The sequence below is a fragment of the Gorilla gorilla genome, chromosome 5 (assembly GCF_029281585.2).
Source record: "Gorilla gorilla gorilla isolate KB3781 chromosome 5, NHGRI_mGorGor1-v2.1_pri, whole genome shotgun sequence".
In the NCBI taxonomy this organism is placed as follows: Eukaryota; Metazoa; Chordata; class Mammalia; order Primates; family Hominidae; genus Gorilla; species Gorilla gorilla.
In genome coordinates, this window is record NC_073229.2 from 35311104 (window position 1) to 35329823 (window position 18720).

Below are 18720 nucleotides of genomic sequence, written 5' to 3' on the forward strand. Positions count from 1 at the left end.
AACCACCACACAAGTCTCATCTGGGCAATTTAAACCCAGTTCTGACCTTAAAAGCCTTTCCCATTCTAACTTTTATGAACAGGTCCAGAGAGAAGGCAGGAAGCAAAACAACGGGTTCCTCACTCAACAGGGGCAAAGACAATGAAGGATAAACTAGACTGTAGCTAAAAGATGGTCCAAGTCCTGTAGACAACGTGCTGCTATGAGCCTAGCCACAAACTTGTTTTAGAGCTACAGTAGATTTTTGAGACAAGTTTACAAAGGTGCCCTATATTACAAAAGGAAGTCTCTGACTGACATGGTCATACAGCTGATGCGTGTAGCTAGACCTACTACCTCCATTTTCTCAATTTTACTAGACCAAATTTGTCAGTTTCCATTAAATGCACCGGCTAAAATAACCATTATAAAATTTCCATTGTATTTTACTTTTCCAAAGTAAAATAATACTTTCCAATTGAAAAGTTCTTCCCAGGCTTAACCAGCATATGGCCTGGTTATATGTTGTTAAAATTAGTTCAATAACTAATTTCAAGTAATAAAATAATAAGTAATTTCAGAGGAGAATTTGTAACGTGTTAATAGGCGGCTTAAAGACATTTTTCAGTGGTCTGAACTGTACCTTTTTCTCAATGCCCGGAATCATAATTACTCAAAACAACCTAGCACTTTGCTTAAAGTGACACCCCCAAACCTCAGTGCATCAGTCTGCCAGGTGCTTATTTGATGATGCAGACTTTTGGAACCTATCCAGTCCGTTTCTGGTGATGGGGGTCCTAGAACATATATTTGACATACCCTGCCAACTACTACTAACGGTACATTCAGTGAGAGCCACCAGTCCTCTCGTCAATCGACCAAATTATTAAAAACACCTACTTAATTATTCAATTAAACTTTCTGAACATGACTTTCCTCCCTTAGAGATTCTTTTTCATTAAAAACAATTCCTGGCTGGGTTTGGTAGCTTACACCTGTAATTGCAGCATGTTAGACGGCAAGAGGATCATACCAAGACCCTGTCTCTATAAAAAATAAAAATCTTAGCATGGTGGCACATACCTGTAGTCCCCAGCTACTCTGAAGGCTGAGGCAGGAAGATGGCTTGAGCTTAGGAGTTGAAGGCTGCAGTGAGCTATGACAGCACCACTGCATTCCAGCCTGGGTGACAGAGGGAGACCCTGGCAATCTATCTTCATTACTCATTGGCCCAGCATGAGAAGTATGACCTTTTATTACTTTCTTTCCAAATTTGTTTCCCTGCCATCCACAAATATCCTCAATTTTCACTTGTGTATGCAGTATAGAACCCAAAGCAAGGTTGGGCATGTGGCTCGCGCCTGTAATCCCAGCATTTTGGGAGGCCAAGGCAGGCGGATCACAAGGTCAGGAGGTCAAGACCAGCCTGGCCAACATGGCTAAACCCTCTGTCTACTAAAAATACAAAAATTAGCCAGGTGTGGTGGAGCATACCTTAGTCCCAGCTACTCAGGAGGCTGAGGCAGGAGAATCTCTTGAACCCAAAAGGCAGAGGTTCCCAAGAAATAAAGTAGTCAGACTGAAAAAAGCCCCAAGTTCTGAGTGCAGTTCTACAGACTAATCAGGTTGGGGGCTAAAGATTCCATTTTTAACAAACAGATTAAGTACGGTTTTAGTGACTTTTAAACAGTACTAAATAAAAGTAAACATTTCTAGCAATTTTTAGAGAAGCAGAACACTTCAGCAATAGGGGCCTAGAGAATGGCTAAGAACCTACAAAGTAAGAATTAACTTCTCAGCAGTAAGACAAATTCCCAGTTACCTCTTCCAGTATTCATCACATTTTGCCCCCTCAACAGATGTCAAATGTATACTGCTAATAAAGCGACATTTCTACCCCCAACCAGCATTTGATGATGGACTAAAATATCTCAAGTAAGAAAAATACCTTGAGTTCTAAATTTAAACTGCAACCAGGCCAGGTGCGGTGGCTCACGCCTGTAATCCCAGCACTTTGGGAGGCTGAGGCGGGTGGATCACAAAGTCAAGAGTTCCAGACCAGCCTGGCCAACATGGTGAAACCCTGTCTCTACTAAAAATACACACAAAAAATTAGCCGGGCATGGTGGCGGGCGCCTGTAATCGCAGCTACTTAGGAGGCAGAGGCAGGAGAACTGCTTGAACCCAGGAGGCAGAGGTTGCAGTGAGCTGAGACAGCACCACTGCACTCCAGCCTGGGCAACAGAGCAAGACTCCGTCTTGGAAAAAAATAAACTCCAACCAACCAGAAGTTCAGTAAATTAAAACTGAGCACAATTTAAATAACTGTACATTTCCAACTGAAAAATAAAATTACCAAATATTGTTCCAAGAGCTCTTTTATGGACCATGGGAATCCAGTTAAAAAAAAAAAAAAAGAATGCAGTAAAATAATACAAAAGAAAGTGCAGCTGACCCTTGAACAACCCGGGTTTGAACCGTGGGCCCACTTATCACGGGGTTTTTTTTTTTTAACTCAACCAAAAACAGATCAAAAACACAGTATTCGTGGGATATAAAACCTGCACATTCGGAGGGCTGGCTTTTGTATACTCAGATTCTGCAGGGTCCACTGCTGAAATTTGTGGATTGTGGTTTGGGGGCAGGAGAATTGGGGGGGAGTGAGGTTCTGGGAACAATCTCCTGCACACACCAAGAGACAACTGTAGTTTTTGTGTATGTATCTCCAAGAACTTTAATAAACACTGTCCAGTAACTTACCAAGGAAGATAGAAGCACAAAGAGAAATGAATGTGTGTGTTTATTTTCAACTTTTAAAAAAGGTACCTAAGTCGATATGCAAATTAGGCATGATTCCTAGCACCAGGCAAGAAGTAGGGTACCTTCTATATGTTGTGCATTCAGATACTTTCAGATACTTTCCCTTTCTCTTAGGAGTTGTCTAAATCATGTCAATGTATTCTTCTAATGAGACACTGTTAATCTTTATTTTACAAAGCCCCCCAATAATACTGTGTGCCTTCATTATGAGGTAAAACTAGAACAAAAAGTATGTCATAATTTTTTATTGATGGCATTTATCCCATGGTTTAACATGTTAATTATACTGTAATAAACATGGCTTTAATATTAAACTTTTCCTTATTATCCAAAGTCACCACAGTCCATTTTAGTAAATATAAAAATATATGCTTAATACTTTGTACAATACTGGTTTTTGGTCCAAACAAAACTGGATCAGAAAAGCCAATAAATTCAACTTTAAGAATCCCCAATTTTTTTTTAAAGATTTCCAAATGGATTTAGGCAACTTTGAATAATGGGATTTACATAATAAAATCTGAGACAAGACTAAACAAACAACAAAAAAATCTCTAACACAAAATTCAAATTTCAAGTTCACAGATTTATGTTATGCCAAAAAGTACAGAAACAAAATTGTATTTACACAAGTTTCATAATAAAATAATGAAAAAGGCAAGACAGGTGATAGGAGAATGAAAATATAGAAATAGCATATTATTATTAAATGGAGAGTGAACTAGATCTAACAAGTCCTTAGCACGGACCATTCTTTAATCAGGCTTCCTCTATCAGAAAAGTTTAGTGCACAATACACCCAACGCACTCACTTCACACATACACCAGCACAAACTCAGCATAGAAATCATCCGTTTCAACACTCTCTAATCTATACAGAATTCTAATCTATACAGAATTCCTCAGATATAATTACAATTTCAACGCGTTCCATAAACGCTTATCAGCGCACATAATGGTGTAGACAAAGAGGTTCTATACAAAGCCATTCACCGTGCAGGCTCCATTCCTGGGTACAGCCAGACTATGTCAAATCAGTGAATAATCTGCTGGATCATAAAATATTTTTGCTGAAGAATCAGTCACCAGTCTAGCTATTTATTTATTTAAAAAAGGGTGGGTGAGGCAGGGTGGGGCTTCTGTAACGAAAGAGAAAGGAGGAAAATTCCAAAATTAAAGAAGTCCTTAGGCAGATCTGACTTCAGATAACCCCAGCACAAAGTACAATCCAGTATCTGAAAGCAGGGCACCAGCTGTTGTTAAAATTGAGTACAACACCAATGTGACCTTTATTTCCTGCGTCTAACAGCAGTCTTTATCTTGCGACCAGAGAATGAAGTTCCAGAAGAAGAGAACACATTTTTCCCATTTGACCTGTGAAAAATAAAAACTTCATAATGTGACATGATGCTCTGAGCAAAATTTCCAAATGCTAACATTTACCATGAGCAGCAGAAGGGTAAGGGGGGGCGGGTGGGTGGGGAGTAGACTCACATTGGTATATACATTTTCCGCTATACCTAACACACACGCTACTGTTATTTTTTTCTCAAACTGTAATATAATCCTCCAGAATTATAGTATGGTAAATTTATGTTGGAGAACATATTTAATTTTACCCAAACCATACAGAATCTTGATGACTTTTAAAAACAAAACATATACATGCACATACCCTCACCAATGTAAATTCTCCATTTCAATAAAAAATTCTCTTACCCCACTGTAAATGCTGCTGGAGACTGGTTAAATGAAAAGCCCCCCGAGCCTGAAGGCTGGGCTGAGGCTGCAGGTGTGCTAGAATTTGCACCAAATGTGAACACTCCTGGTGGATTATTGTTTGTGAAGTTGAAATTTGTAGTGCTGCTGCCAAACTGGAAAACCGAACCTGCAATAGTTGAAGCAGAAATACTTCATTAGGGCAAAATGATAGGTTTTTTTTTCGTTTGTTTTTTGAGACGGAGTCTCGCTCTGTTGCCCAGGCTGGAGTACAGTGGCACAATCTTGGCTCACTGCAACCCTTGCCTCCTGGGTTCAAGTGATTCCCCTGCCTCAGCCTCCCCAGTAGCTGGGACTATATAGGTGCGTGCCACCATGCCTGGCTAATTTTTTGTGTTTTAGTAGAGACGTGGTTTCACCATGTTGGCCAGGATGGTCTCGATCTCCTGACCTCGTGATCTGCCCACCTCGGCCTCCCAAAGTACTGGGATTACAGGCGTAAGCCACTGCACCCGGCTGCAACATGATAGGTTTTTAAATTAAAGACTCTGACCTTTACATATAAAAACATGCAAATAATTAAAATATTCTGGTCTTTTAATCTAAAGAAAACTATTTTCTCCACTGACACACAGTACATACTTGACACCTCCAACAAATCACACAACTTACCTATGACCAAGGGGAAAAGGGCAGCCTGGACTTATGGTTAAAGACAGTGAAATCAACAAATACATTTAGCTCTATCTTCTTTGAAAAGTGCATTAAAACAACAAGGGATTTTTACAAAGATACAGGTTTAGAAGCTGGAAGGCTGACTGGAGTTGATACTGAACCAGCAGCAGGGAAAGAACAGAAGCAATTACATTTACACCAAACATACCCAAAATGTTTAGGTTCCAGATACCTACGGAAGTGAGGATGTAGTGGGAATTTAAAAAAAAAAAAAAAAAAAAAAAAAGGATGGCAGAGTGGCAGAGTATGTTTAGAAGCAGATACCCAGAATCAACCCCTCCCAACACCAAGATGGTAATTATCAGTGGGTGCAGTGACTCATGCCTGTAATCCTAGCACTTTGGGAGGCCAAGGCAGGTGGACTGCTTGAGCCCATGAGTTTGAGAACAACCTAGGCAACATGGCGAGATCCTATCTCTATAAAAAATTTTTCAAAATTAGCCAGGCGTAGTGGCGTGCACCTGTAATCCCAGCTACTCAGGAGGCTGAGGTGGGAAGATCTTCTGAGCCTAGGAGGTCGAGGACGCAGTGTGCCCTGACTCTGCCACTGCCTTCCAGCCTGGGAAACAGAGTGAGACCCTATCTCAGAAGGAAAAGAAAAAAAAAAAAAAAGATGGTAATTCTCTTCTTCCACCGCACCAGAACAGAAGTTTAGTCTTTTAGTCTTTGTAGAAGTGTCTGGACTGGGAGACACCACATACAGTTAAGGGCAAGAATATCATTTTGAAAACAGGAATTAAGTGTAGCTCAATATTCACTAAATACCGAGCGCTCCAGCCATCTTCCCAATCTTAGCTCCCAGAACACTGGCAAATGAAGTTCTCTGATACCCTCCAAGCAGGAGACTGGATGCATCTTCTCTGGGGTATCTGACAGACTAAGTGGAAAGAATGAAGGATACTAACATCCAAACTTTCCCAAGTAAAATAATGCTAGATAAACCAGATAAATCTACAATGAAATTCGAGATCTGTAAGCCCTATCAATGTAGAAAGGATTTAAGTGGTATTTATGTGTCCTACACTCATAAAAACTACAGGTAGCCAAGGAGTACCAGGCATTTGAGGACAGTATTTAATAAGAAACACTGAGACAAAAATAATAAAAGCAATTTTGGGAAAACTGACTCAGCAAAGAAACAAAATTTTAAGGAGAAAAATCTGAACTCCATATCTTTAATGAATACTTCATCCACTGGGGGGTTGGGTGGGGGGGAACCCAGAGGGGCATAAAAAGGAAACATCCAGAAAATAAAAAAGAATACTTAGAAATTAAAGAAATAGTAGAAGTTAAAATCTCTTTTTTTTTAAAGATGGAGTCTGGCTCTGTTGCCCAGGCTGGAGTGCAGTGGCACGGTCTCAGCTCACTGCAAGCTCCACCTCCCAAGTTCATGCCATTCTCCTGCCTCAGTCTCCCGAGTAGCTGGGACTACAGGCGCCCGCCACCACGCCTGGCTAATTTTTTCTATTTTTTAGTAGAGATGGGGTTTCACCGTGTTAGCCAGGATGCTCTCGATCTCCTGACCTCGTGATCCGCCCGCCTTGGCCTCCCAAAGTGCTGGGATTACAGGCGTGAGCCACTGCGCCCAGCAGAAGTTAAAATCTCAACAGAATGGTAATGAAAGATAAATCTGAGAAAGTATGACACGAAGACAAAAGGTAAGAAGGAAAGGAAGGATTAGGGGACAAAATCTTCAAATAAATAATTCAGGAAAATCCCCCAAAATGGAAGTTCACAAAAGAGCATGCTGCACTCCCTACACAAACAATAAAAACAAACCCACATCAAGACACATCCTGATGTATCAGAACAATGGAGGCAAAAGAGGAGAGTCTAACAATTCCAGAAAGAAGAAACAGGCCAAAGAGCAAAGATCAAGACTTCAGGCAACTCTGGAAGCCAGAAAAGTCTACAATGGAGAAATGCTTTCAAAATTATAAAAATGATTTCCAATCTAAATCTATATTCAATCAAAATCTTACCAAACATGGGGAGAGAATAAAGATCCCTGCAGAGATGTATGGCCTCAACATTTTCCATCCCTGAACCCTCAAGAATCACTGGAAGATGTGCTGTATCAGAAAATAGGGGAGTAACAGGAAAGACATGACACCCAGGAAACGGGTTCCTCTACGAAGCTAAAAGGAATCTCCCAAAGAATGGTAAAAAGAGGTTTCCCAAGAGCACAGTTAAACAGCAAGCCAAGAAAGCCTGGTAGGAGGAACAGGTTAAAAGACCCTGTGAGAAAAGTTCTTTCAGTGCTTACTTCAGCAGCACATACCCAAAACTGGAACAAAGAAGATTAGCACGGCCCCCTGCATAAGGATGACACCCAAATTTGTGAAGTGTTCCATATTTTTAAACTAAAAACTGATGAAAGAAATTAAAGAGAACACAAACAAATGTAAAGACATCCTATATTCATGGATCAGAAGAACTATTATTGTTAAAATGGCCATACTACTCAAAGCAATCTATGGATTCAATGCAATCCCTACCAAAAATACCAATGACATTCTCCTAGAAATAGAAACATATCCGGCCAGGCGCTGTGGCTCACACCTATAATCCTAACAGTTTGGGAGGCCGAGGCGGGCAGATCACCTGAGGTCAGGAGTTCAAGATCAGCCTGGCCAACATGGCAAAACCCCGTCTCTACTAAAAATACAAAAATTAGCCAAGTGTGGTGGCACGTGCCTGTAATCCCAGCTACCCAGGAAGCTGAGGCAGGAGAATCGCTGGAACCTGGGAGGCAGAGGCTGCAGTGAGCCAAGATTGCACCATTATACTCCAGCCTGGGCAACAGAGCAAGACACCATTAAAAAAGAAAAAAAAAAAAAAAAAAGGGAGGGAGGGAGGGAGGAACAAATCCTAAAATTCATATGGAACCACAAGAGTCCAAATAGCTAAAGCAATCCTGAGCAAAAAGAAAAAAGCTAAAGTATCATACTATCTAACTTCAAAATATACTACACAAAGCTATACTTACCATATATAGCTATATGAGACTGGTATAAAAAGACACATAGACCAATGGAATAGAATAGAGAATTCAGAAACAAATCCACGTATTTACAGCCAATTGATTTTCGACAATGATGACAAGAACACGCATTGGGAAAAGGATACTCTCTTCAGTAAATGGTGCTTGGAAAACTGGAGATCCATATGCAGTATGAAACTAGACCCCTACTTCTCACCCTATACAAAAATCAACTCAAAATGGATTAGACTTACGTGTAAGACATGAGACTACAAAACCCCTAGAAGAAAACATAGGGAGAAATGCTCCAGGACATTGGTCTAAGCCAAGCTTGTCCAACCGAGAGGCCACATGTAGCCCAGGATGGCTCTGAATGCCGTCCAACACAAATTCATTAACTTTCTTAAAACGTGGAGATTTTTTTTCTTGGCAATTTTCTTTTTCAGTTCATCAGCTATTGTTAGTGTTAATGTATCTTGTGTTTGGCCAAAGACAATAATTCTTCCAAAGTGGCCCCTGGAAGCCAAAAGATAGGACCCCCCTGGCCTAGGCAAAGATTTTATGGCTAAGACATCAAAAGCGCAGGCAACAAAAACAAAAATAGACAAGAGGGACTATATTAAACTGAAAAGCTTCTGCACAGCAAAAGAAGCAATCAAGAGTGAAAAATTTGTTGAAAGGGAAAAAAAGTTTGCTAACTATTCATTCATCCAACAGGGGACTAATATCCAGAATACACAATGAGCTCAAAGAACTCAACAGCAAAACAAAAACAACCAAATAATCCCACTGAAAAGCGGGCAAAGGATCTAAATAGACATTTCTTAAAACACAACACACAAATGGCCAATAGACCTGAAAAAATGCTCAACATCACTATCATAAGGGAAATGCAAATCAAACCCACAATGAGGTAGCATTTCACCTCTTAGAATGGCTATTAGCAAAACGACAAAAATTAACAACTGCTGGCAAGGAAATGGAAACTTACACACTGTTGGAGTGAATGTAAATTAGTATAACCATTATGGAAAACAGTAAGGAAGTTTCTCAAAAAATCTTAAAATAGAATCACCTTATGATCCAGCAATCCCACTACTGGCTACTTATCCAAAGGAGAGGAAATCAGTATATCAAAGAGATACCTGTACCTGATGTTTAGTGCAGCACTATTCACAACAGCCAAGATACGGAATCAATCTAAGTGTCCATCAACAGATGAATGGATACAGAAAATGTGGTTTAATATACAATAAAATACTATTTGGTCATTAAAAGAAAATAACATCTTGTCATTTACTACAACATCTATGGCACTGAAGGACATTATGTTAGGTGAAATAAGCCAGGCACAAAGACACATATTCAATGTTCTCACTCATGTGTAGGAGCTAAAAAAACAAGTTGATCTCATAAAGGTAGAGAACAAATGATGGTTCAGAGGCTTCGTTGGGGTGGTGGTAGGAAGGGAAGGTGGTTAACGAATACAAACATATAGCTAGATAGAAGGAATAAATTCTAGTATTTGAGAGCACAGTAAACAATAATTTATTGTACATTTCAAAATAGCTAGAGGTTCTGAAATGTTCCCAACACAAAGAAATGATGAATGTTCAAGGTGATGGATACCCTAAATGCCCTAATTTGATTATTACACATTGTATGTATGTAACAAAATAACATATCAGTTTTTTAAAATGAAAAACTTTAAAATATTTTTTTTAATATTTTTATCAAAAATGCTTTTGGATTATTACTAAAACTATATTTCTATGTAAGACAAAAATTAATGCTTTGTGTTTTCTGTGGGAATGACCTTCACTAGACTTTGTAGCATGGCTTTTCTTCTGTTTTGTTTTGTGTTTTTTTGGATAGTTATGCTGCTACCCAGAGTCAAGAGTTTTCTAACATCTTGGCTGGGCACAGTAGCTCATACCTGTAATCCTAGCACTTTAGGAGGCTGAGGTGGGTGGACTGCTTGAGCTCGGGAGTTAGAGACCAGCCTGGATAACATGGCAAAACCCTGTCTCTACAAACCACGCCCCCCTCCAAAAATAAAAGAGATGGGGTAGTGGTGGTGTCTGCCTGTAGTCCCAGCTTCTTGGAAGGCTCAGGCAGGAGGATGGCTTGAGCCCAGCAGGTTGAGGCAGTAGTGAGCCGAGATTCCACCACTGTACTCCAGTTTGTGCGGCAAGGTGAGACCCTGTCTCAAAAAATTTAAAAAAGGATTTTCTAACATCTTTACTATCCAGGTCTACCTTGTTATAGAACTGAGAACCTCAACCCTAAAATGCTGTCTTTCCCCAAGTTTCAACAACAGTGTGACTCTAATTTTTAGGGTCTCTGTAGCCTTTTCTCAATTCTTTAACTGGAAGAAAGATCTCCTAAAATTGACTTTTTCTTTGTATTTAGTTTATAAAATTGATTGCTCTTTACATAAAAAAAAAAAATAAAGAGAGGAAGTCAATAATGTCAGAGAAACAAAATTTTGTATAGGATACAAAGTTATAGTATACCGTATGGCTCAGCAATAATCAGCATTTCCATAATCAGAATCCTGATCTAACCTTACAGTGTCTCTATATTAAACAGATAAAGGCTGGGCGCGGCAGCTCACACCTGTAATCCCAGCACTGTGGGAGGCCGAGGTGGGTGGATCATGAGGTCAGGAGATCAAGACCACCCTGGCTAACACGGTGAAACCCCATCTCTACTAAAAATACAAAAAATCAGCCAGGTGTGGTGGCACGTGCCTGTAGTCCCAGCTACTTGGGAGGCTGAGGCAGAAGAATCACTTGAACCCGGGAAGCGGAGGTTGCAGTGAGCCGAGATCAAGCCACTGCACTCCAGCATGGGCAACACAGTGAGATTCCGTCTCAAAAAAAAAAAAAAAGACGACGACAGAGGAAAATGTTACCTGTGTGAAAGAAATCGAAACTTTCCAATTTCATATTAGAGGAAAAAATCCTGATCAAAATGGTTAATGTATATCAGAAAACAGGAGAAATTTTGGTATGTACATTAGCTGACAAAGTACCAATATCCAGAATACATAAAGAACCTCTACAAACTTACACGCAAAAGCCAAACTGAAAAGTGGCCAAAAAAAAAACCTTTTAAAACAATTTACACACATGAGAAATCAAATAGAACCCACATATAAGAACTCATACAATGGTGGTAGGATATGAATTGGCAGAATCCATCAGGAAAAGTGTTTATTATCTTCTAGTATAAGATATACAAACCTTTTAATTCAGCAATCCCATGCCACTGTATATACTCTAGAAAAACATACATATGTGCACCAAGGTACATATATAAGAATGTACAGAGTAGCATTTCCTAGTAGTTAAAAACAACTGAAACATATGACAACAGTAAATAAACTGCAGTATATTCATACAATGATTTACTCTATGGCAATGACAATAAACAAACTATATGCAAAACATGGATGACCCTTACAAGCCTTAGAGCAAAAGAATCACAAATCAAAAGATTGCATACAGTAATATTCCATTTATATAAAAGCAGGCAAAACTACATTTTCTAGGGATGCATATATTAGCCAATAAATGCAGTAATAAAACCCAAAGAACAGTGATTACCATAAAAGACAAGGCAGTGGTCATCATTAGAGTGGAGAAAGAGAGGAGTGTTTTCAAAAAGAGATACATGAGGGGCTTCCAGGTGGTTGTTATACAGCATTTGCTTCAATATTACACTGTTCACTTATATTTTACACCCTTTTCTACATAACATTATATTTCACAATTAGAAAAAAATCAACAACAATTTTAAGAAAATATAGGATTATAATACAATTTGATTAGTCATATTTAAATATGCAGGTCAAATGGAAAGGCTGGTATCATCAGTAAATAGAAAGTGTCATGAGACAACTCAGCGGGACTGCCCCAGGAGAGAGCACTGGACCTGGGGGTAACTTCCTGACGCAAATCCAATCATAAATAGGATCAGAAAATGCACTTCAAAGCTAGCCTTGCGAGCCCAAAAATTCAAAGTTGAGAAGAAATGAGACTGAATGAATCCCATACTTAAGTCAGAGTAAAAATTAACACTTTAAAATACATTACTACCTTAAAAAAGTTGTAAGTCTGTGAAACCTGGGAATGTTGTTTATATATAAATCCAACCATATTACCTCTCTATTCTGCCAAGTACAAGAGATAATTTTAAAATTAGACATATGAATGGTTTCCAAGCTCAAAGGAAAATATTTTAAGACACACAAAACCCATACAGATACTAACAGCATCACGGCACACTTACTAGAATTAGGAGTTGTTCCAGAGCCAAATGCAGACTGACTAGGTTGCTGTCCAAACACAGGGGGCTGGCTACTGCTTGACACTGTCCCAAAAGTAGGTGGTGCAGGCTGAGAACCAGTGGGAAATAATGCTGTGGAAGATGATATAGATCCAAAGCCTGGGGGATTGGGCTGGCTGGCACCTTGACTTTGTCCAAATGTTGGGGTCTGGTTAGCACCAAATGCTGGACTGGCAGATGGTGCTGAGGGTCCAGTTCCAAATACAAAGGAGGATCCTGGAGGCCCAAAGAAACACTTAAGTCACCATGGTGGCTAATGTCAGATTATCCTCAAGAAATTTCTGTAAACCCACAAGCAAATGTCAAGCTTCGTTTCAGACTCTTACCTTGCTAACCAAATTCCATCAAGACAAGTTTTAAATAATGATTGAGAATACAACTCTCTCTACCATTATTTAGTGAAACATACTAAATTCATATAAACAAAAACTGCAATTAACAACTACTCCACACCTTTGCAGCCGACAATTTCTGGTAAAGGAACATATCTCAGAATAATCTCCCACCAGAAATTTAATGTGTGCAGAAATTGCCTCATGATGTGCATATATACACTGCATAATAAAGACTGATGTTTAATAAAACAACTTCCAGTGTCTGGTTACTGACAACCTAACATTTTAAAAACAAAGCTTGGGGCCAGGCACAGTGGCTCACACCTGTAATCTCAGCACTTTGAAAGGCCGAGGCGGGCAGATCATGAGGTCAGGAGTTCGAGCCTGGCCAACATGGTAAAACCCCACCTCTACTAACAATACAAAAATTAGGTGGGTGTGGTGGCGGGCACCTGTAATCCCAGCTACTCAGGAGGCTGAGGCAGGAGAAATGCTTGAACTCGGGAGAGGGAGGTTGCAGTGAGCTGAGATTGCACCACTGCACTCCAGCCTGGGTGACAGAGCAAGACTCCGTCTCGAAAGAAAACAAAAACAAAAACAAAAAACAAAGCTTGGAAAAATTAAGTATTACACTCTTACCACAATTAGAAAAATTGCTCCCAAGAGGTAAATATGTTAAAGTTGAACACAGAGTGTACATTATTCCATACAGTGAATAATTAAAACAACCCTGGTATAGATGACCAAAAGGCATTCCCACCATTTTGTGATAACCTGCTATATGATATTCGCTACGAATTGACACACTAATAAGTAAAGTCCATCCAATTACAATGCATTTTTTTCTTTTGTAAATGTACCTGCAGAGCTAGATGTGGTTGTGGCTCCAAAGCCGAAACCAGAGGTGGTAGTATTATTACTGCTGGCTCCTGGACCAAAGACAAATGGGGTGACAGCTGTACCTGTGCTGGATGTGGTTGCTAGTTTGCTATCTTGAGAAAATAGCAAAGACTGACAGGTGCTGGATTCAGCAGCGTTACCAAAGGCAGAGCTGTTCACAGGATTGCTGGACTGTCCAAACACAAAGGTAGCCACAGGTGGATTGGAGGAAGAGGTGGAACTACCAAATATGCCACCACCAGCAGAAGTGGCTGGTGTACTTGAACTAGAGGAACTGTTGTTCAAGAAACTAAAAGCTGGCTTTGCTGCACCTTGATCTGTAAGACAGAAATTAAGAAACAAACATAAATCCTTAAGAATAGTCTCAGAAAGTACTTTTTCCTACCCTACAATTGCTAGAATTTTCCTACCCTAGAATTCGCTAGAAAACAGATTTTTTATATAGATTACTTCATCAAATGAACATCTGTTTATATTAGATTTTGACAAAGTCAAATACATTCGTCTTCTTTTATAGCTTATGGATTTTATGCCTTTCGTAGGAAGGCCTTTGGCATTCAGGTTAATAAAAATACACCTCGAATCCAAATCTAACTGGATACTGTAGTTGAATAGCAAGCTTAGATAGTGGAAGACAGCTGTACTTTTATATGTTTTATTTTGCAATTTATATTACAGTATGTGGCAAAATCATAACTTCAATTTATCTAAATGGATAGCCAAGTTTCTCCACAGCATCAACTAGCACAGCCTTTGTGCACTAATTTGCAATGCTGTCTTTATGACACACTACATTTCCTAAAATGCATATACTTGTTTCCTCTACTGTTATCACTAGACTGTTTTAATTATTATAACTTTATACCATGGACTGATATTAGTAGGACAAAGCTGCCTGTGTGCCTGCCCTTCTTCCCAAAATTTCTTGTGTGGTTTCCTTTCCATGTGAATTTTAGAATAAGTTTAGCTTGTCAAGCTCTACAAAAATTCCCCTAAGAACTAAAATTATGGGAGGAGGAAGGGAATACCTTCACCCAGCAACAAGTATGCCTTTTGTGTTCTTTTAGTTATTTGGCATGTTACAAGTTCTGCTGCTTTTATAAAATACAAGTTAGAAATGTTAGGAAAAACAAATGAGACACGCTGATTTGAAGAAAAACTTTTGATTTTTATATGGTGATTCTGAATCCAGCCACCTTATTGAAGATTTTTTTCTAAACTATTCCAATAATCTCTCAGTTCCAATACCGCACACTATCCAGGGCTGGTCACAGTATGCTATGGGCATTAGTATGACTTACAGAAAATGGAACATGTTGGCTTACTTTCAACCTGGCTAATGGAAGAATGGTTAAGAGTGTCTGCCATAGCCTGGTGTTTTCATCATCAAATCTGATTAGACCCTATCATGTTTTTGTTGCTTTCCAAATAATATGTAATTTTAGTTTTGATTTTGTCTTTATATTTCTAAGTAAATATATAACAGACGAAAAACTGCTCATAGCTATTTGTTGAATTGCATACTTTTTAAAGGTTAATTTTGAGTGTTTCCAATTTATTATTCAAAAGTATTCATGGATATTCAACTTTTGCATTTTTGCACATCTAAAAACATCTGTATTTTGCCTTTGTGTTTGTGTTTTTTTGTTGTTGTTGGGTTTTCTTGAGACAGAGCCTTGTTCTGTTGCCCAAGCTGGAGTGCACTGGCCAATCTCTGCTCACTGCCACCTCCGCCTCCCAGGTTCAAGAGATTCTTGTGCTTCAGCCTCCCGACTAGTTGGGATTATAGGTGTGAGCTACGGCACCCGGATTGTCTTTATATTTAAACACATTTGGCTAGTAATAGAATTCTAGGTTCAAGAACATTTTCACTTTAAGGGCACTGTTCTGTTTTTAGCATGTGATGTTGCAAATTAGAAGATGATGCTAATCTGATACCTGCCTATTTGTGGCAAATAGCTTTTCTCTCTGAAAGCATTTGGGGTTTTAGCTTTGGTGTCCTAAACTTCAGTGATCTTTGCCAATAGGTAATTTCCATTTTTAAGACCAATGCCTTTCTTTAGATCTAGAAAATTTTCTTCTGTCACTTCTTTGATATTTCCCCAAAACTTCTTATCTTCTAGGCCACTCCTATCCCAAAGGAACTTGTGGATCTAACTTGGATCTCTCTTTGTACTTGTGCACTAAGTTTGGGGAAATTCTAGTTCACTAATCTGATTATCAGCTATGAAGTTCTTCCTGCTATTCAGCCCACAGAATGACTTTAATAGGATCCACCAACAACCATGCTTTTAACCTTTAAGGTGCTATGCCATTTTTTACCCCAGGACTTAAGCTTTCAAAATCTCTTGTTTTCTCAGGATTAATTATATTTGTTGTCTATGTTTCTTAATGTTTGATGAGGACTGGTTATCTGTAACTATTTGTAAATAAAGGCCTTCCCATAGATTATGGTAGAAAATACTTAATAAGCTAAGAGTCCTTATTTTCCAGGCAGTAGATACCAATTCTGATTATAAAAGCCCAAACAGAAAAGAAAGACACACATAAATATGCACTATATTGAGCTTTGCATTACTGCTGTATTTCTCAAAATTAGATCCACAGATGACTTCACCAGAATCATGACGGTTTTAAAGAGCAGTTCAAACTGAAAATCCTAGGTTCCTTCCCAAAGAGTTCTGTATTTCTCAACTATGTTCAGTGTAAACCATTACTTGACTTGCTGCATCTGTCAAGACAACTTGTAAAACGACAACTTGTTAAAAAAAAAAAAATAATAATAATAATAAAAAGTTAATACTTACCAGCTGTAGTACTAGTTTGAGCTCCAAAGGCAAAAGTGGCTTTTGCTGGCTGTTCAGATTCCTTCTCAGATGGTTTTGTCATACTAAAACTAAATGTGGACTTTGAAGAATTCTCATCTTTGGTTTGCTCTGAATTCCCAAAGGAAAACACTGGTTGACACTTTGGCTCTTCATTGTCAGCTTTCTTCCCAAAAACTAGGGAAGTAGAAGTGACAGGCTCTTGCTGTTTCTCTTCTGTCCTTCCCAAAACAAACACTGAGGCAGATGGCAGAGAGGCAGGCTCCACGTTGCCAAAAGAGAATCCTCCTTTGGTGGCAGGCATTTCTTCTTTTTTAGCTTCTGATGTCTTACATGTGAAAGGAGCCACTGAAGCACTCTTGGTTTCTATGGTTCCAAAGTTGAAGCTGCTCTTGTTCTCAGAGGTCGCTATGGTGTTAGCAGGAGCAGGGGTGGAGTTAATAACACCTGTACCAAAGCTAAAACCTGTAGAGGAAGATTTGGGCAGTTCCTCTTTCTTTTCTTCCTGTCCAAGATTAGATACCCCAAATTGAAATGGAGTTAAAGAAACTGGGTTGCTTAAACCAGAAGAAAGTCCAAACTTAAAATTATCATTCTTACTATCTTTTTTAACTTCTTCGGGCTTAGATTCAGATGAAACTCCAAATTTAAAATCTCCTATTGGTTTAGAAAATTTAAAGCCTTCACTCATGGGGTTTATAGACCCAGAATCAGATGACACACCTATTTTGAATCCTCCCTGATCTCCAAATTTAAAATTTCCAGTGCTTGTTAAAGTCTGAGAAGGCCCAGAAGAGGAGGATGAGACACCAAATTTGAAGGATGAGGAGGCTGCTGAGTTCGAAGATGAGGAAGATGTGTCAAAGCCTACAAAAATATAAAAGACACCACATAGACACTCAATGTACTGATCCTCTCAAACAAAATGTAAACACCGTGAAAGCCAAAGAAACACAGGAATAACTTTGAAAGGGCCTACTTTGAAGAGTATTACCAGCAGCTGTAAACACAATCCAAGGTGACCAATATTTAGTCGGTATGAGAATTATATCTCAATCCTCACAACTATCCTGACAAGCCACTTTTCATTTATCAGACTGGCTGCGATAAAGTTTGATAAAGTTTGTACTGGCGATGAGACTGGAAGTAACAGGCTACACATTGCAGGTGGGTGTATAAATGAACACAAAACTCATAGAGAGCAATCTGTCAATAGTTACCGAAAATTACAAATGCATATACCCTTTGACCTTGCAATTCTATAGCTGGAGTTTGTTTTAAAGATAAACTCATAGACATGCAAAATGCCATATGCAATCCAGGCAGCTATAAACGAAGAAGGAAGAACAAAGATGTGTCCAAGATAATCCCTGATAAAATCAAAGGGGCAGAAAGGGAGTGCGGTATACAGACTTTTCTAACAAGGTAAAAGGAAGTAAGAATATATAGGGGTATGTATGTTTGCCTTGGATGGGCATAAAGAAACTTTGAAAGATTTACAAGAAACTAACCACAGTTACATTTGGAAGTGGGAGGGAGGGTGGAAAATGAGACAATGGAGAGAAGAGATTGAACCTTGTCACAATTTCTTGATTTTTAAATCTTGTGAATAAATGTGTTATTCACTCAAGCATTTAAAAAAAGAAGGCAACAGAAAAACAGAAGAATTACATAGTTGAAGCAATGTTTATAAAGTTAAACATCAGACTGGGCGTGGTAGCTCACGCTTGGAATCCCAGCACTTTGGGAGGCCAAGGCGGGCAGATCACCCGAGGTCAGGAGTTCAAGACCAGCCTGGCCAACACGGCGAAACCCCATCTCTACTAAAAATACAAAAAAAATCAGCCAGGCATGGTGGTCTGTGCCTGTAGTCTCAGCTGCTTGAGAGGCTGAGGCAGGAGAATTGCTTGAGCCCGGGAGGCAGAAGTTGCAGTGAGCCAAGATTGCGCCACAGCACTCCAGCCTGGGCAACAGTGAGACTCCACTTCAAAATAAATAAAGAAAAGAAAACAGAGGAGAGCAGAGGAGAAGGGAGACGAGAGGGGAGAGGGGAGGGGAGACAAGAGGGGAG

The 18720-nt window shown here is 39.3% G+C and overlaps 1 protein-coding gene and 1 non-coding gene across 3 annotated transcripts in view; one reads left to right on the forward strand and one right to left on the reverse strand.

Moving 5' to 3' along the window:
* Window positions 1-3029: 3029 nt before the first annotated feature.
* NUP153 (nucleoporin 153) overlaps window positions 3030-18720 on the reverse strand; it is a 92646-nt gene continuing 76955 nt past the window's right edge. The window contains exons 17-21 of one of the 2 annotated variants that reach the window (XM_019028648.4): window positions 16632-17516; window positions 13785-14141; window positions 12533-12805; window positions 4519-4687; window positions 3030-4173 (exon numbers count right to left, since the gene is read on the reverse strand). In XM_019028648.4, the coding sequence (XP_018884193.3) occupies window positions 4089-4173; window positions 4519-4687; window positions 12533-12805; window positions 13785-14141; window positions 16632-17516 (1769 nt within the window). In that variant the 3' untranslated portion in view covers window positions 3030-4088. 2 annotated transcript variants of the gene reach the window in all.
* On the forward strand, window positions 7512-7613 carry LOC115935096 (U6 spliceosomal RNA). The gene has a single exon (XR_004070807.1). It is a non-coding gene; the product is annotated as a U6 spliceosomal RNA (small nuclear RNA).